This window comes from Mustelus asterias, chromosome 19 (assembly GCF_964213995.1).
Source record: "Mustelus asterias chromosome 19, sMusAst1.hap1.1, whole genome shotgun sequence".
Lineage (NCBI taxonomy): Eukaryota > Metazoa > Chordata > Chondrichthyes > Carcharhiniformes > Triakidae > Mustelus > Mustelus asterias.
Window position 1 is genome coordinate 59,725,625 of NC_135819.1, and position 18,495 is coordinate 59,744,119.

Here is an 18,495-nt window from a genome sequence, read left to right on the forward strand (position 1 = left end):
GGCCATTTCCTCCCTGCCTGACAGGGACATACCTATCAAGGACACCCAGTATTTGTTCCTTGAAAAAGTTCCACTTTTCATTAGTGCCTTTCCCTGACAGTTTCTGTTCCCAACTTATGCCCCCTAATTCTTGCCTAATCGCATCATAATTACCTCTCCCCCAATTGTAAACCTTGCCCTGCCATACGGCCCTATCCCTCTCCATTGCAATAACAAAAGACACCGAATTGTGGTCACTATCTCCAAAGTGCTCTCCCACAACCAAATCTAACACTTGGCCCGGTTCATTTCCCAGTACCAAATCCAATGTGGCCTCACCTCTTGTCGGCCTATCCACATATTGTGTCAGGAAACCCTCCTGCACACACTGCACAAAAACTGCCCCATCCGAACTATTTGACCTACAAAGGCTCCAATCAATATTTGGAAAGTGAAAGTCCCCCATGACAACTACCCTGTGACCCCCACTCATATCCATAATCTGCTTAGCAATTTCTTCCTCCACATCTCTATTACTATTTGGGGGCCTATAGTAAACTCCTAACAACGTGACCGCTCCTTTCCTATTTCTAACCTCAGCCCATATTACCTCAGTGTTCAGATCCCCCTCGAAGTGCCTTTCCGCAGCCGTTAAACTATCCTTGATTAACAATGCCACTCCTCCACCTCTTTTACCAGCTTCCCTACACTTACTGAAACATCTATACCCCGAAACGTCCAACAACCATTCCTGTCCTTGTTCTACCCACGTCTCCGTAATGGCCACAACATCGTAGTCCCAAGTACCAATCCACGCCCCAAGTTCATCTACCTTGTTCCGGATGCTCCTTACATCCGGAACAATAGAAGAAAAGGAAAATAAAAAGTGAGTACTGATTGGGAAAAAAGGCAGGCTATAATGAGATAAAGAAGGGATTTTGTCCTTGGAAAGTGGATGGAAAGTCAAAAACAAAGACAGGGATAAGCCAGGAAATCCTAGGCCAATTAATCTTATTTCACTGCCGGGAAATGAACTAGAATCAATAATGAAAGATCAAACGATTAAAGCATTTGGAAGAAAGTCAAGTTAACCAGGACAACTCAACACAGAGTTCAAAAAGGCAGATTATACCAGACCTCCCTTATTGAAGCCTTTGAAAAGTAACAGAGTAAACAAGAGAAATGCAATGGGTGAAGTTTAAATTAATTTTGAAACACGTGTGATAGGCTAGCAGATAAGAGACCTATGATAACAATCGGAATTAAGGGAAATACAACCACATGGATTGGATGACAGAAAGCAAAGTGAAACATTAAGTAGGATCTGTACTGGAGCTTCTGGTCTTTACAATATTCATAAATGATCCATAAACAGGAATTCAGGGTAAAGGCCTGGGGCTGCACGGTGGCACAGTGGTTAGCATTGCTGCTGCTTTTTACAGCGCCAGGGACCGGGGTTCGATTCCCGGCTTGGGTCACTGTCTGTGTGGAGTTTGCACATTCTCCCCGTGTCTGCGTGGGTTTCCTCCGGGTGCTCCGGTTTCCTCCCACATTCTGAAAGACGTGCTGGTTAGGGTGCATTGACCCGAACAAGCGCCGGACTGTGGTGACTAGGGGAATTTCACAGTAACTTTGCAGTGTTAATGTAAGGTTTACTTGTGACTAATAAATAAACTTTAAGGCAAAATGTTGCGGATGCTGGAATCTGAAACAAAAACAGAATCAATGTTCTGATGAAGGGTCATCCAGACTTGAAATGTTGGCTCTATTCTATCTCCTAATGCTGTCAGAGCTCCTGAATTTCTCCAGCATTTTCTGTTTTTGTTACAGAAATTCAGGGACAATGCTGAAATTTACTAATGATACTCGGGGTATGTAACAACTTGCACTCAACAACATAAAACTATGGAAGGACATAGGCAAGCTAATGTGATGAGCAGAAACGTGGCAGTGTTTAACTGGAGCAAATTGCAAGGTTGGATATTAGACTCCTTTTAGGATCTAAAAAATTAGATGAAAAGCGAAGGGAAATTGTGAGAATAAAACGCGGAGGAGCGACCATTCCCCTTTCTGAACTGTACCTGGATGCAACATATTCTGGTAGTTGGATGGTGACCCTGTTCCAACTGGAGCAATTGACGGAACTGTAAATACTGGCTTCATGGAACTGGAATGGAGAGCAGCCAACGTTGCTGCTCGTTGAAGGAAGACACTCTGTTTGCACAAGTGACCAGGAGTCCTTCCTGCAAGAATAAACAGAAAGCCTCAACTGACTAAAGACAGAGACATAAATTGATTAGAAATGCTCAGCAGGGTCATGTGCTGCAGTCTTCGTGGCGGGTAGGTGAGGCCTGGGATGGTGGACAGAGAGGGTTGGTGTGTCGGTGGAGGTTCCAGCAGTGGGAGGAGGCGTCAGATCTTTTGGTGGTGGGCACCGGATGTTAAAAGGAAGGTGCTGATGGAGGGGCTCCCACTTGCTTCCACCCAAGGCCTGAAGAGGGTTAATTTTCAGACACCCCCCCCCCCCCCCCCCTGAACTCCCCTCACCTGCCTGAAAATTGAGGCTGGGTGGGAAACAACCTTTAAGGGTTAATAATCAACCACGTCCCTTACATCCACCCGCCCCCCCACCCCCCACTCAACTCCCCGCCCCCTCACCCCGGTCTATGCATCAAGAACCCAAACCTCTCAGCCTCATCTCCCCTCCTTGCTGTGAGACCCATCGTGCTCTCATCTGGTCCTGGACTCTGGGACTGAGAACTTGGCACTTCTTGTAGTCTCAGTCCTGGCCCCTGCTGGGACTATAGAGCTGCCAGCCAATCAGATTAACCAGCTGCTCTCTGACGTGCAACTTACATCATTTACTCAGCCCCAAATCTCACCTCCAGCCAATGAATGCTCCCCAGAGTATTTACTGGCTGCCGGGCTGCTGTGATTGGCAAGGGGGCATTCCTTTCCCAACTCTTCAGAAAGAAACTCCGCCATCCAGTAAACCCTGCCTCATAGAAATTCCTGACAAATATGTTTATGATGGCTCTCTCATTCAGTTGTTAGAATGATGCACTATTTTATATGGATGGCACAGTGGTTAGCACTGCTGCCTCACAGTGCCAGGGACATGGGAAACAAACAATTTATTCATGTATAATCCATTTGGTCTTCTGTGTCTCGCTGATAGGCAAAATGTACGAGTGACGTATTTACTTACGTTTGAACTTTAAAACCTTGTTGATGAAAAGAACTTAAAACATTCTTGAAACGTTACGATATTTACAAAGAAATATGAAACTTCTTATGCTGTTGATAAATTAGTGAATATGTTGTGATAATACAGGTGGCACAGTGGTTAGCACTGCTGCCTCACAGCGCCAGAGACCCAGGTTCAATTCCGGCCTTGGGTGACTGTGTGGAGTTTGCATGTTCTTCCCGTGTCTGCATGGGTTTCCTCCGGATGTTCCGGTTTTCTCTCACAGTCTAAAGATGTGCAGTTAATCGGCCATGCTAAATTACCTCTTTGTGTCAGGGGAATTAGCAGGGACAGGGCCTGGGTGGGATTGTTGTTGGTGAGGGCTTGATGGGCTGAATGGCCTTTTTCTACACTGTAGGGGTTTTATGATTCTATGAATTTTGCTCACCCAGTTCTCTGAAGTTCCTTTACAAACTGTTACAATGGTGCAACAGAGGAGGAAGGTAAGCTTTTCTACTCTTAAGGTGGGAACTGGTTTTATCTTTCAACAATCAATGGATGGACATATAGTCATAAAACATCATTCTGTAATGCCAACATTTCATGCACCATACATCTTAAAGACACACACATTGCTCTCATAGTGCAGATGCTATAGAATAAAATGGTGTTTACTCGTGAAAGTTAAGGGCAGGAGTACCAGCTTACAGGAATCACACTCCTGCATTCTGAGTATTAGAAGTCACAGCATGTGGTTTTTGCAACATAATTGTGAGGCTTTATATCATAAGTTGCTGAGTTTTCAGACCTGCTCCCATTTGCAAAGTTTACTTATCTTGCTGAATTCATTCAAAGTCGATGGTAGCAAATATGCCCATCTATCAGTCACAAACCTTTCTTGGGATCGCCACTTACCTTGGATCCTTACTGTATTCCAGCAATACAGGCTGCAGATCCCCACAAGAATCAGCTTCACAGCCAACTACAATCTGAAAACATATTAGAGAAGGTAAACACTAGGAAAGATCCATTTAATGAATGTACAAGTATAACAAAATATACTTCATGCTTGATACCGACTTTGAAAATATGGCAATGTTGTTTCTTTGTCCCGACAACCAAACTGACAGTTTGATGATCTGGTTGATTGTCAGAATGAGTAGGATTCAGTAAAAGAAGATGGGATAGATCGATCGTACTGTTTGAAGAAAACACTCTGAGCGGAAACTGAATGTTTCTCCATTTGACAGATTTCAGAATCAGCCAAATGAGCTGAATGCTCTTTGGTGATTTGTACATTCTCATGTCTCTTTCATTCAGCCTTCTATTGTTGCTCGTGTGTTGTACACTTTAGGAGCTTCTTCACCTCACTGAATCTATCCAATGGGATAGATCTAAAGTTTAAAGTTTATTTATTAGTGTCACAAGTAGGCTGACGTTAACACTGCAATGAAGCTATCAAATGGAGAAACATTCCGTTTCTGCTCAGGGCATTTTCTTCTAACAGTGCAATGTTAATCAGCAGAAACCCCAGAGAAACAACATTATTAGCCATGGGTTAAAAATGGTTGTTTCCATTGTTTCTCTGAGGTTCCACGCTCGCCTACCTAAGTTATGGCAGGAAACTGGAAGAACTCTGTGCCAATATATTACTTCAAGATATTTGCCCTAGGAGACAACGGAAGACTGTGGGGCATAACCTAAACAGTCTTAACAGAAGGGAGTGCGCTATGATCCTTCGCCCTACATTCCAACAATCTCTCACTAATTCTAGTCTTGCAGTTTTTCATTTATCTTGTCTCTTATCCTCTCAAAGTTTATCTTGTCCATAATATCCACTCCCTGTTCCCTTGATCCCAATCTCACTCATCTCCTAACTAGCTTCTTCCTAACCACTTAACCCTTCCACCCCATCCAACTCCACCCCCAGGCACTGTTCTTTCTAGGCAGTTCCCTTCAAAATTGTCATTATCCCCATCCAACCCTCCCATGCACCATAACCTTCATTTTCAAAAACCTACATTAAACACCAACCCCCCCTCCCCCGCGATTTCCAATCTTGCTTAAATGGTCATTACATCCTAGTTTGTACTGTCCAAAACTTCCTGTTTGAGTTTACCCCAATATAGCTTCTATCCTTCCCAAAGCGTCATATTCGTAAGACGTGCTCAATAGATGCTTTGGCCATGCTAAATTCTGTCAGTGTACCTGAATAGGCAACGCAGTGTAGCAACTAGGGGATTTTCACAGTAACTTCATTGCAGTGTTAATGTAAGCCTACTTGTGAGACTAATAAATAAACTTTAACTTTAAAAACTTTGAACTTTAAAAAGAACTTTTAAAACAAACCAACTTCAGTTGAAGTCATAAATAACACCCTCTGTGACAGCCTTGTATTATCCCTCTTCCTCAGTCTTCCTGGCGGAATTTGATATTGCTGACCATGCCGCACTTCTCCACTGTCTAGTTCCACAGGACTGCTCCTTTCTTGGTTCCATTCATACCTATCTGAAGGCAGCTGCTGCATCTTCACCAATGGCTTCTCTTCCCCTCCCTCCTCTGCACTGTCAGTTCCTGGGTATCTGAAGATGCCACCTCCATGACAGATCTTGTGCCACTCCTGATTTGAATGGTCATTGGGCGAAACTGGCAGCCAACCAACTCAAATCTATGTAAACACACCAATGTGTTCCACTTCCTTTCATCTGCGACTTTCTTTCCCATCACTTGTAACATAGCTCTCCTGTCCAACTGCCTACATCCTAAATCAACATTGAAAAATAAATTCTGCCTGTGTATGCACTCAACTAACGCTCATTCATTAAAACAAAACTGAAGGAACCAATAGAGAATCTCATTTGTGGTCCTTTAGAGAAACTGCCATCGCAACGGAAGAGCAGCCAGACAGGCAAAAAAATTACCAATGTCGATTACAAGGTAGCTCCTCTTAAAACAAAGTATTCTGTCCAGACATCATGCACCCATCAATCATGTAGGAAGCGGTAGTGACATTGCTAACGTTTTCACTCACTGTGTAGATTTGTCAGAAATTGGAACAGAGCACAGAGGGAAGGGACTAACCTAACTATATTCCTTAAAATTTGTCAGAAAACAGACCTGGAAACCAGACGCAACGCGTAGGAAAAACCTTTTCAACATTTTAAGAGATCCGGCGGGCACTCATTTGGAAAAGGGTGTCTTGTTAAGGACAATCACCATGGATTCAGGTAACAGGTTACAGTTAACTAAACTGCTTGAATTCGCTAATTAAAAATTAGAATTAAGTACAGAAGTCAAGGCAGAACTTTTCTTTACACAATGAGTAACACACATCACTGAAGATATGAATCTCTGATGGTAATTTCTGTGAAGTAAGTTTGGAAGAATGAGAGGTGAATTCTTTGAAATGCATAACATTCATAAGATTCTTTAATGTGGGTAGATGCTGAGAGGCTCTTTCCCTGGTTGGATTCTCTAAACTAGAGGTCATAGCCTCAGGGTTATTTAAATTGAGATGAGGTGAGGAGAGGGTTGTGAACCTTTGGAATTCTTTACCGAGGTCTGTGGCAACTCAGCAGTTGAATACATCCAGGACTGAGATCAATAGACTTTTAGATAAAAATAAAATCAAGGAACATGGGGTAGAAAAGGGGCACTGACCTAAAAATTCAGCCATGATCTTACTGAATTGCAGAGCAGGTTTAAGTGGCCTACTGTGTGCTTATATATATTATGTTTAGGGAACACAAACGCAAGTGAATTCCACAGAAAATTCTGTTTTCAAGAGAGAGACAATGTTGAGAGGGAGAAAGAGAGAGGTTGAAAAGTAGGGGAGAAGATGGGCAGACAGTGTTGAGATCAGTGGAAAGGGGATGGAGCAGGAGTGCCTGATGATCTTTTCATTTACAAATATTGTTTTATATTCCAGATACACAGTATGTAATTCTTTTGGGGCATTTGGGTTATGAAGACTGATTTACAGTGGAGGTTATGGAGCCTGATTTTCAGTGGTAACTGAGGTAGATGGAGCCTGATTTTCAGTGGTAACTGAGGTAGAAGGAGTATGAAGGAGTATGAAATGACCCAAACAGAATCTTACTCTGAACTGTAGTATGTATCCTGGTGCTACAATCAGTTCTCGTGAAGCCAGGAAATTGTGTGTCTTATCTTTCTTCTTGTTTGGCCAATAGAGATGGAATGAAGGATTGCCACAGAAACCTGCTGTACGAACTGCATTCGGGTAGAAAATCCAGTTTTCATCATGGTTAACACCTTCTGTAGGGGAAAAGAAGTTCTTTAGGAGCAGAATAATAAAGCAGCTATCGATGTTTTATAGTTTAACAGCAATTTCCCTATTGCCCCAGTCATTCAAGGATAGGGAATATGTACCAATTATGTGATCAAAGCTCAGTTTAAGTTTCCCTGTCAGCACAAAGGAAGCCCACAGTGCAGCGAGCTGATTGCCTGCTAATTTGCGGATTAGTTTACTTGAATAATTATTCATAGCTGTCTGTTCAACTTTAACATTTTGTAGGAAGCCAGGCCTGACGGGAATGTGAAAAAATCTTCTCAAATTTAAAGGGAAACTGGATAATTAAAAAGTAAGTGCCTACATGGAGGAGGATAGATATTGTTGTATCTTTTATAAAGCATCAAAATACATTTTATCTTTACCAGTCATTATCGAGGTTAGGGGGGTAGAAAAGTGGCAGGCAGAATGTGAAGGTGCAAAACGGTGTCTTTGAGCAAGTGTCAGAGTGACGCAACAATTTGAACCATACTTAAGTGGATAATACTGCTGTCAACATGAGCCCAGGATTTGGGATATGATGCAGAAATGTTCACTTTCAGAAAGCTGACAAGAATGGTCCGAGAATGTATACTACAATTTGTTCCATATTTACCCATGTCAAGCCTTCACACAACATTGCAGCTCTCTCATTGTATTTCATGTGTATCCATACGTCTATAATATATCATACTGGGCGAAATGCTTTTAACTTACAAAGTGATTGCCCCAGCCATTCAAGGATAGGGAAATCCTGCCCTCAGCTGTATAATGATTGAGTCTGTAATAAGCTTGTGTGATAGTGTTGCGCTCCCATTTGATGCACTTGTACTCTGCAATGCCAGTGCTGAGCACATACAAAGGCTAATTCTCGGATTTTCCAACCATCCTGTGTTTGTTAACATATGTGATTGGCACTGGGCTCTACAAAACTTTGCTTGGACAGTTCATGTCATCTATTAAGTCTTGACCAAACCCTCCCATTCTCAATTCTTAACTGTCATCAGCACCATTCACCAAACCAATGTTTCCATCTTACCATCATCAAACGAATCCATTAGTTGGCTTGGGTTGATCTCAGATCCTCCAATCAAGATGTTGTCCAGTGCCCACTGAGCACGCTCTTTGCTTGCTACCATCAGCCCTTTGAGAACAACAAAGGGTTGCCACCATCGCAGGCGAGTTGTGTTGGTGTGAGCTTCCTCTGGGAGAAGGACATAATCTTGGCGCACAGAAATATATTTCTGATAATCCATTTCATGCAGCAGGTTCCAGGTGATTCCTACAATCATGAGAAATTAGTTAGTACCAGAATTCATTATTTCAACAGTAATGTGGCACAGTGGTTAGCACTGCTGCCTCACAGCGTCAGGGACCTGGGTTCAATTCTGGCCCTGGGTGACTCTCTGTGTGGAGTTTGCATGTTCTCTCTGTGTCTGGGTGGGTTTCCTCCCACAGTCCAAAGATGTGCAGGTGAGGTGTATTGTCCATGGTAAATGTGAAGGGTTACAGTGATTGGGCAGAGGAGTGGGCCCTTTCAGAGGGTCGATACAGACTCAACGGGATGAATGGCCTCCTTCTGCACTGTAGGGATTCCATGATTCTATGAAAGGTTAATCTTAAAGTTCATGATGGAGGTAGTTTTGATCAGTGGCTGTTCATGCTGCTGGGATTTTCTGGTCCCACCAATGGCGTACCCCGCCACGGACGGACGGACGGGGGTGGGCGGGGGGGGGGGGGGGGGGGGGGGTGCAGTCAATGGGGGGGGGGGGGTGTGCAGTCAATGGGGGGGGGGGGGTGCAGTCAATGGGAAATCCCATTGACAGTGACGGAAACAGAATATCCCACTGCTGGCCAATGGCGCGCCACCTCCTGGCCAATGGCGCGCCACCTCCTGCCATGAAAAACACGCTGCGGGGAGACCACAGAATCCTCTAATCTCTTTGCCTAATGGTGACTATGGTTGGAATCTTTCCACAGAATTTTACAGTAATCAGTCCAATGAGTCTATGCCGATGTTTAAGCTCCAGATGAACCTGCTCTCATCTTACTCCATCTCACCCCATCAGCAACTCTTTGATTACTTTTTCCCTGATGGACTTATCTAATGCAAGGATATGAGTGGAATAGTTGCGAATGTGTGCGCACGCTTCAGTAAAATGCTGCCATTTTGATAGTATTCAGTGGATCTAACGGTGAGAAACACAGCAGAAATGTGTGAAGAAAATAACTACTCTGTTAAGGAAGTGGGATTAGGGTTACACTGGGGACAGCTCAGGGAAGATATTGCCAAGTGTTGAGATTGACATGAATGGTGACACTTTTAAATTTGAGATCAATTCATATTTTCACTGTTAAAATTGAGACATTTACATCTGGGTGTTTAATAGTTATCTCTAACTGTTATAAGCTCCTCAATGGGCAGTTACAGTTTTACAGCATTTAGAGTTAGAATGTGCTCAGAATAAAGTCCCAGCAACCAGCTTGCTGATTGAATCTTTTCAGCACTCTTTTGGCTAGTTGGAATAATTATTTCCTATTTGCCTTAAATAAAATGAGACTCTGGCACAGCAAAGTTGAATATTACGGAATATGATGAAAATAAAGTACAAAGTACGGGTCAGTGGTGACAGTGTAAAGCGGGGAGAAGGTAAAAGGGATGGAATGGTCTCTGAATGCTCCCTAACCAGGATTGTAGCTATTATCTCAGGAAATTACTGAGTTACCACACTTTATGGTCAACATCTCTCTCCCTCCCCTTCTGATCTGCTTGTCTTGTCAATTAGTCTGATTCAAAACATCATTTTGACATGGTTAGGAGGCAGCTAATTAGCGTTACAAAAATAGAGAATAAGCCTCACCTCCGTCAGTGGAGTAGTCCAACAAAACCCCTTCCTTCCTACAAGTAGGCTGATGACATGTGGTCATGTTGTTCTCACTGCCTATTCTGGCCCAATATTGCACAAATCTGTGAATACAAGACCAGCATTAATGTATACCTGAAATTGTAAAGGTGTCACTAACATACTTTCAAATAGCAGAGAAGTATTTATTGGCACCAAACAGAAATTTATTATTCAAAGGGGGCACAAAGCTTTTTTCTCGGGATAATCCAACCCAGCACCTTGAGATTAATTTCTCACAATCAAGGTGCTACACCTAGAACAGTTTATCAGAATATTATCTTGACATTTCAGAAACAGGACCTGGAAGTCACAGGTGGATTTTCTGGCCTTGTTGTGACGGGTCCCGCCGCAGGAGATTCCGGACCCCTGCCTAAAGTCCACTGATTTTCAGAACCAGATGATCCCAGCAGTGGGCAGGGCTGGATAATCCCACCCATGATGTGAGTGTAAAACAGCAAGGTGGCTGTGCTACAACTGATTTAGATTCACAGTTTGCTTGTTACTCTCACTCCAGACCTTTCTAGAGTCCATGGGGTCACATTTTAGGCAGCTGTCTGTGTCAATGAGGGTGTCCATAGAAGCAGTGCAAAATGCACCATCAGACAGCTGTGTGGAACTGCTTGTCTCCTCACGGAAAGGTGTAGTTGCACCAGAGATTTGACCCAATTGTAAGAGGAAATGATTAAGAGAAATTGACAGTCAGTTATTGGATCTTCTAGTCTGCAACCATAAGAAACCTGCCATGGAAGCCTCTGTAAACTCAACATCTGTGTGAAAAATGACCCAATCTCCTTGCCTGATTTTCAAGTAATTTGTTTTTGCCCAGGTGATTATTTCCTCCCGACTGCAGGGCAGAAAGGAGGCCGGAGCTTTAGGAATTCTACTGGGAGAAGAATTCTCACCAAGCCTGCCTTCCTATCATGGGCACAAGTCACTTATAGGGTAGATCAGGGTTTCCCAATCGAGCCACAGAACCTATAGTGACCTCCCAAGAGCATAGGGGAACCTCAAGCGTTCTCATAATGTCTATGCCTCTTTTTTGCTGCGAAATAGGCGCAAACACAGAAGTCAAATGTAAACAAGTCTTTTCTAGCTATATCTATGCATATATTAGGAATTAGGAAAAGGAGCACAGTCACAAATACATTCACCAGTGACATGGCCCCATCACATTAAGCACTGGCCAAGCCACCCTCTCATGGCCAGTTAACATTATCTCCTGGAAGTGGTACCCAGTTCAGGAGTGGATAATCTAAACAGTTCTCTTATTTAAAAATATTTAAGTTTTACCTTTTGTCATTTTTAATAGGAGAAATAATGCTGGAAAGCTGATACTCGTATTGGATCAAGGCACCCTCTCTCTCCCTCACACACACCCAGGCATACACACAGGACTCCAGTTTGGGAACCCCTGGAGTAGATGAAAATTCAGACCCATTGGAAACTCTTGCTGATTCCTCTTCCAGGCAGAGTAAGTTCCCCTTATCTGCGCTTGGGCATAGGTAATCATCGGAATGGAGAGCACAAGAGGCCCAATCGTCAAACTTACTCACCCGGTTCTCAGCTCAGGTGATTATTTGTATCAACCACAGGAGGAAAAGATCATTCACTGTCAGCATCAAGAATTATCAGATCAGGAACGGTAAATATTGATGGAGAACCAACCTCCCTTTAATCTCTAATGTGTGACAAGAACTATCTATGGCAGCAGTGTGACATTTTTCTATTCCTCAAGTAAACAATATTTTGACCCCCTCGAAACGATGTTGCCAGTTAAGTGCCAGTTAATATTAAATTAGGGCCAGTTTTGTGATCCCAAAGGTGAAAATCAATGACTGTCTGACTGAAGTAAAGAATTACCTTTCTGACTTGACCAAATGAAATAGAGTTTGACTTACTTTGTACCCCGGAGATCGAGGTCTGCAGTTATTGCCTGCCTCATGCCTGCTCCACTGAAATAGAGGGGCAAATCTTCCACCAGCACACCACAATCTGTGCAAGCTTTTCCACCTTCCAGAGAAATCCAGAAGTCTGATTTCAAGGCATCAGTCTCAAAACGCTCCTTCAATGAGGTCTGTAATGCATTAGACAAACAATCACCAAATGATTTGATTTATTATTGTCACATACAGTGAAAAGTATTGTTTCTTGCGCGCTATACGGACAGAGCATACTATTCATAGAGAAGGAAAGGAGAGAGTGCAGAATGCAGTGTTACAGTCATAGCTAGGGTGTAGAGAAAGATCAACTTAATGCGAGGTCGGTCCGTTCAAAAGTCCGACGGCAGCAGGGAAGCTGTTCTTGAGTCGGTTGGTACGTGACCTCAGATTTTTGTATCTTTTTCCCGACGGAAGAAGGTGGAAGAGAGCATGTCCGGGGTGCGTGGGGTCCTTAGTTATGCTGGCTGCTTTGCCGAGGCAGCAGGAAGTGTAGACAGAGTCAATGGATGGGAGGCTGGTTTGTGTGGTGGATTGGGCTACATTCACGACCTTTTGTAGTTTCATGGGTTTAAATAGGCAGCGCAATTTTCCCATTTCCAACTCAGGCAAGTACCCAACTAAGTGGAAAAAAAAAGTTTAAGCTGGTTTTATTTCCCTTCCATTTTCCCTTTCTCTGATTTGCATGGGCTGTGTGGCACTGGGAACTAAGAGAATTTTTCTCGGTCCTCAGCCGATGCTGCTCTATGACTGGCTGCTGGGAATAAGGTGACAGCGTTTCGTGTTAACTTCCCTCCTCTTTGGAAGTGCCCTGCCTCTGCTTGCCATCTCCCCACAATCAGATGTGTGAGATTGGTAGCCTATTGTGGAGGACTTAAAGACACAAATGCCTGTTTAGCTACTCAGATTGCAACATACTGGAGCTCCATGTTCTGCCATCATACTGTCCCTCTTCTAATTACAGCTTTGACTTCTGTTCCTCAAATGTGACAATCCAATAATTTATTGAGTTCAGCATTTCATGATGAATTTGATATTGGTTCACTAAAACCTTAGAACAAAACTACCACTAAATGTATTTTAGGTAAAAGTAAATAGCAAATTCTAAGCAACCAACTGATTGTTTAGCAGTAATTGATGCATAATAATCACAAACTCCCAGCACATTAAGCTGTCACAACAGATATCATGGTTTGTACTCTTTGCCCCTCTAGAGATTTGCTGGGTAGAGCTCCATGCAGATTGGCAGCACTCCAGTGTCTTAACGTTTTTCCGATGTGAGCTTTGACAGCCCCGGCAGCATTTTGTGTCTACAAGCTCTATCTTGTTTTCAGCCAGTGTCCTACATCTTTCCACAGAGGTTACTGGTCAGTGACCAGGAGTGGGGAGGTTAGCCCAGGGGCCACTGGCGCTCACTCCAAACGCTGCCATGATTGAGATCAGCTACTCAGCAGAGACAAGAAATATAATCTTCTGGCCTGATAGAAGTCTACAAAATTATGTGAGGCACAGATAGGGTGGATAGTCAGAGGCTTTGAAAGGGTTGAAAGGTCAATTAGGAGAGGGCACAGATTTAAGGTGAGAGGGGGTATGTTTAAGGGAGACATGGGAGGAAACTTTTTCACACAGAGTGTGTGCAATGCACAGAATGCCTGCGATGCACTGCCAGTGGAGGTGGTTGAAGCAGGCACGTTAGCAACGTTTAAGGAATATCTTGTTAGACACATGAATGGGAGGCAAACAGAGGGATAGAAACCACATATCGCCGCAAGCTCGGTGGGCCAAAGTGTCTGTTCCTGTGATGTGATTGTTCTTTGTACAGCTTAATACAATATCAACCAATGGTTTTATCAATGAATTAATTAGGCAAGTTATGTCAAAATACGTTTTAGCAGATAATGGCCAAATATTTCATCACATTGTGGTCAAGGATTAACATCGAGGAAGGGACATAATTATTTGGACAAGTGCAAAACAGAAATAAGCATTGTTCATTGAAAAAACAATTGTCCCATACATTCTTTTGCTAACAGCCAGGGAGTTTTGTTTGTTAAATTTATTGTGAATCCGAATAATAAGAACCACACATAGCGAATGGCGTTCATTAATAAAAATGGAAAATCATGTTTAGTTGGGCTGTGAATGATCATGTTAACTAGCTCCACTCCATTACTCATGACCCCTAAAAAATGCAATGCCTGCGAATTTTCCACCCTAAATATTCCGCCCATTTGAGATCTTAGGAAATCTCGCGTAATCCAATAATACCTTCAGCGGCCGACTCAAGTAGCAATTTGACCCAGTAAAGCCGGGGTCACAGAAGCACTGTTTGTTCAGGCAGTCTCCATGTCCTCCACAATTGTCTGGGCAAGCAGGTCCCACGTAGAAATTATCAATCGCCCACTGGATATCTGAATACTTCTGATAGAACCGGAATCTCACAGGACTGGAATAAAATAGCATGAGTTAGTTTTAATTCACTCGGAATCTGCACAAGAGTCTCCACACTCCAGAATCATAGAATCATAGAAACCCTACAGTGCAGAAGGGGGCCATTCGGCCCATCGAGTCTGCACCGACCACAATCCCACCCTGGCCCTACCCCCACATATTTACCCGCTAATCTCTCTAACCTACGCATCTCAGGACTCTAAGGGGCAATTTTTTTTTTTAACCTGGCCAATCAACCTAACGCACACATCTTTGGACTGTGGGAGGAAACCGGAGCACCCGGAGGAAACCCACGCAGACACGAGGAGAATGTGCAAACTCCACACAGACAGTGACCCGAGCCGGGAATCAAACCCGGGACCCTGGAGCTGTGAAGCAGCAGTGCTAACCACTGTGCCACCGTGCCGCCCACACAATTATCCAGAATGATAATTGTGTGAAAATGCCAATGAGAACACAACTGATCAAAGACAGGATACAAATATATTAATAAAAGCATTTTTGCTTTTCCAGTCAAATTGATTGTGACGGAGGGCCTTCTGGACTCAAAATGTTAGCTCTGTTCTCTCTCCACAGAAGCTGTCAGATCTGCTGAGATTTTCCAGTATTTTCTGTTTTTGTTTCAGAATCCAGCATCCGCAGTAATCTGCTTTTATATTAACTCGATTGTGTGTTTTTCTGTCTGCATTCTTTCTCAGCTGCAGAAATTACCCAGCAGTTCGGGAAATTAAAAACGTACAGCAGACTCTCCTCTGCTGCTTTCAGGGCCCATTTATTATTGGTTCAGATGGAAGTGACATAATTTCATTGCTTAGAGTAATATGGAGTCCGTTTTACTGCCACAGACGAATGATTCACTCGTTCACTTGGCTGAAAAATGATTAAAAGCATCGTACATACAGTGGACAATTTCAGGCAGCTCCTCAGGCCAGTGCTGTTAACCTTAAAGGAACCAAACACTGACTTCAAAAGTCTACATAAAGCTGCTTACCATCAGATCCATCTATCTACTACCGGTTAGATTCAAGTGGGAGCAGAAAGGGTACTGCAGATATTTAATGTCCTTCATGATGACTGAAGAATCAATTCAAAGTTTGTTCAGATTAAACTTCCACTTTTATATTTTTCATTTACATTTGTGAAGTTTGGTTTCAAACAATGCAGTTTAGCCTCCTCCAGCCACATATTGGTGTTCGATTAAATGTAGAATGAAAGGCACACTTTATGCATGTAAACTGTTTTGCCATTGCATTTTGCAAAGGGAGCTAAGATCACCAAGGGCACAGTGGTTAGCACTGCTGCCTCACAACGTTAGGGACCTGGGTTCGATTCCGGCCTTGGATCACTGTCTGTTTGGAGTTTGCATGCTCTCTCCATGTCTATGTGGATTTCCTCCGGGTGTTCCATTTTCCTCCCACAGTCAAAAGATGTGCGGGTTAGCTGGATTGGCCATGCTAAATTGCCCCTTAGTGTTCCAAGACGTGTAGATTAGGGGGATTAGCGGGGTAAATACATGGGGTTAAGGGGATAGGGCCTGGGTTAATTGCTCTGTCAGAGCGTTGGTGCAGACTCAATGGGCCGAATGGCCTCCTTTTGTACTGTAGAGATTTTATGAATTAGGACCAGCAAGGTCAAAGGTTAGTTTTTTAAAATGGAAGATAATCAGACCCAGATGGGGGAAGGAGGAAGCAAGAGAAAGAGAGAAAGAGTGAGAGGGAGGGAAGGGGGATGTGAGGGTGGAATGGGGAGTAGTGGTTAGAGAAGGAAGAAGAGGATTGGATAAATTAGATGACAAAAGGTAGAGGACAAGACGTGGTTGGGGTGGGGGGGGGGGGGGAGTTGTATTTCTGCCATGGTTCAGATTTTACTTGGGAAAGGGGTTGGGAAGCTATGCTCCCTTTCATGTAGTCAGTTTGTCTTGTTATAATGGGGAAGTGTGGAGATCTGCATTACTCTCTGCAGACAAGGATTTTAATTCCTAATTTCTCATGGGATGGGTAGGAGACACAGGCTCCTGTGATCACAGGGTGCAGGTTGGCATCTGAGTTTAGCAGAAATTTTCCCTTCTCTCCAGTGAACTTGGAACTTCAGCTTTGGTGGGGGATTGGTTATTGGTGAGCAGGTCAAGATGGGACTTGCAATTGGGGGCAGTGGTTAGGGGTGTGGGCAGTGTTCAATCATCAAAGTTTAATTGAGAGGGAGCAGGGAGCAATCAGGTTAGAATTTGAATATTGAATAAAGACAAGTGGACCCATTTAGGAAGACGGTAGTTAACAGTAATGGTACACAAAAGGGAAGAAATACATCTTTGACAAGTCCAGATTTCCACCAAATTTTTGCAAGGTCAAAACGTTTTGACGCAATTGAGAAGCAACTGAGTGAGGTCACTTCACTACACAAGCTCTTTACTTACTTGCCCAGTAGATTTTCTGGCAATGGATAAATGACTCTTTTCCACTCCTTGGCAGGGAAGAATACAGATGGCTGAGAGATATCACCAGAGCACTGAGGGTCAGCTGGTAGACACTGTGGCACCAGGTAATGCCAGTTAACCCCAAAGTCTGTGGAATACTGAACATGAACCTGATTCTGAATGATCTTTTCGGTGGTTTTACAGCCCACTGATATCTGGAAAAATGGAATAAATTCCATTAGCAAGGAACTTCCACTTATTACAACGTTTACCATAATCAAAATGACATTTCAATTAGATTGCAAAGTGAAGGACTGGCTCTCTTGGAAAAGAGCCAGAGCATTGCTGGACATTGATTAACTTGAGTCTGCAGTGACAATGTGAGTTGATAATTTAAATTACCATTGCACCCCCACCCCCTGCAAAAAGAAAAGCCTCAGGGCTCCTCAGGCAAACTCTCCTTCCACAGCATCTGCCCTGATATAAGCGTGGAATACTCCTTTCAGGTCTGAGGCGCTCACGCTGGCCATGCGTTTAGCAGGAGATCTGCTTTGCCACACTTGCTCAGGTATAATTACAGAACCATAACATGCTATGATGTGGGTTGACATGGAGTGTGTATATAGCAGCACCTGGGGCCTTTTCTAGTGCCTGCTTGGTTCCTTCACCATTGCCTCCCACCCCATTCCATACCTCCCACCCCACTCAGTATCTCCCGCCTCACTCAGTGTCTCTCTCATGGCTGCTGCCAGTATCACAGTGTCCAGAATTCATGTTCAGTTCACCGGGGAGCTTCTTGGTGATGAACAGGTGCTTGACCATCTAATTTCAGAGAAGCCTGAGGCCCAATTTTGCTGGGGTCTCAGGAATCCCTGTTCCAGTGAGGGGTTTATTTCCTCTGCCCAGGTTAGTGCTTTGCAACGTCTACCCCAGTATTCTGAAACATGTGTACATAAAAATGAAGCATAGGGCCAACAACATCAAGGAAACTTTAGTTTCTCATACTTTTAGCCTCATTGCTGTCATTGATGAGAAACCCTGGTTCATGACTGTCAACTTTGCTAAGTTATTGCATTTGAGTCAGAAGATTGTGTTCAAGCCTCACACCAGGGACCCAGATGCAATCTTTGCCGACACTCCAGTGCAGTACAAAGGGAGTGCAGCAGTGTCAGTGGGATCATCTTTCAGCTGAGATGTTAAACTGAGTGTCCAGCCCCAGCAATTCACTCAGTATAAAATATGCCAAAGAAGAGTTTCCCTAGAGTATTGGCCAACATTTCTCTTTCGACAAACACCATCACAAACAGGATCATCAAACATTCATCTTATTTACT

At 43.5% G+C, this 18,495-nt stretch overlaps 1 protein-coding gene across 3 annotated transcripts in view; it reads right to left on the reverse strand.

Annotated features, from left to right (window-relative positions):
* reln (reelin) overlaps positions 1–18,495 on the reverse strand; it is a 343,770-nt gene that overhangs the window by 15,654 nt on the left and 309,621 nt on the right. For 2 of the 3 annotated variants that reach the window (XM_078235653.1, XM_078235651.1), the window contains exons 53-60: positions 17,162–17,376; positions 14,566–14,743; positions 12,259–12,434; positions 10,316–10,422; positions 8,494–8,736; positions 7,266–7,441; positions 4,082–4,155; positions 2,061–2,222 (exon numbers count right to left, since the gene is read on the reverse strand). In XM_078235653.1, the coding sequence (XP_078091779.1) occupies positions 2,061–2,222; positions 4,082–4,155; positions 7,266–7,441; positions 8,494–8,736; positions 10,316–10,422; positions 12,259–12,434; positions 14,566–14,743; positions 17,162–17,376 (1,331 nt within the window). The remainder of the gene's footprint in view (positions 1–2,060; positions 2,223–4,081; positions 4,156–7,265; positions 7,442–8,493; positions 8,737–10,315; positions 10,423–12,258; positions 12,435–14,565; positions 14,744–17,161; positions 17,377–18,495) is intronic. The other variant, XM_078235652.1, reaches the window with a different exon arrangement.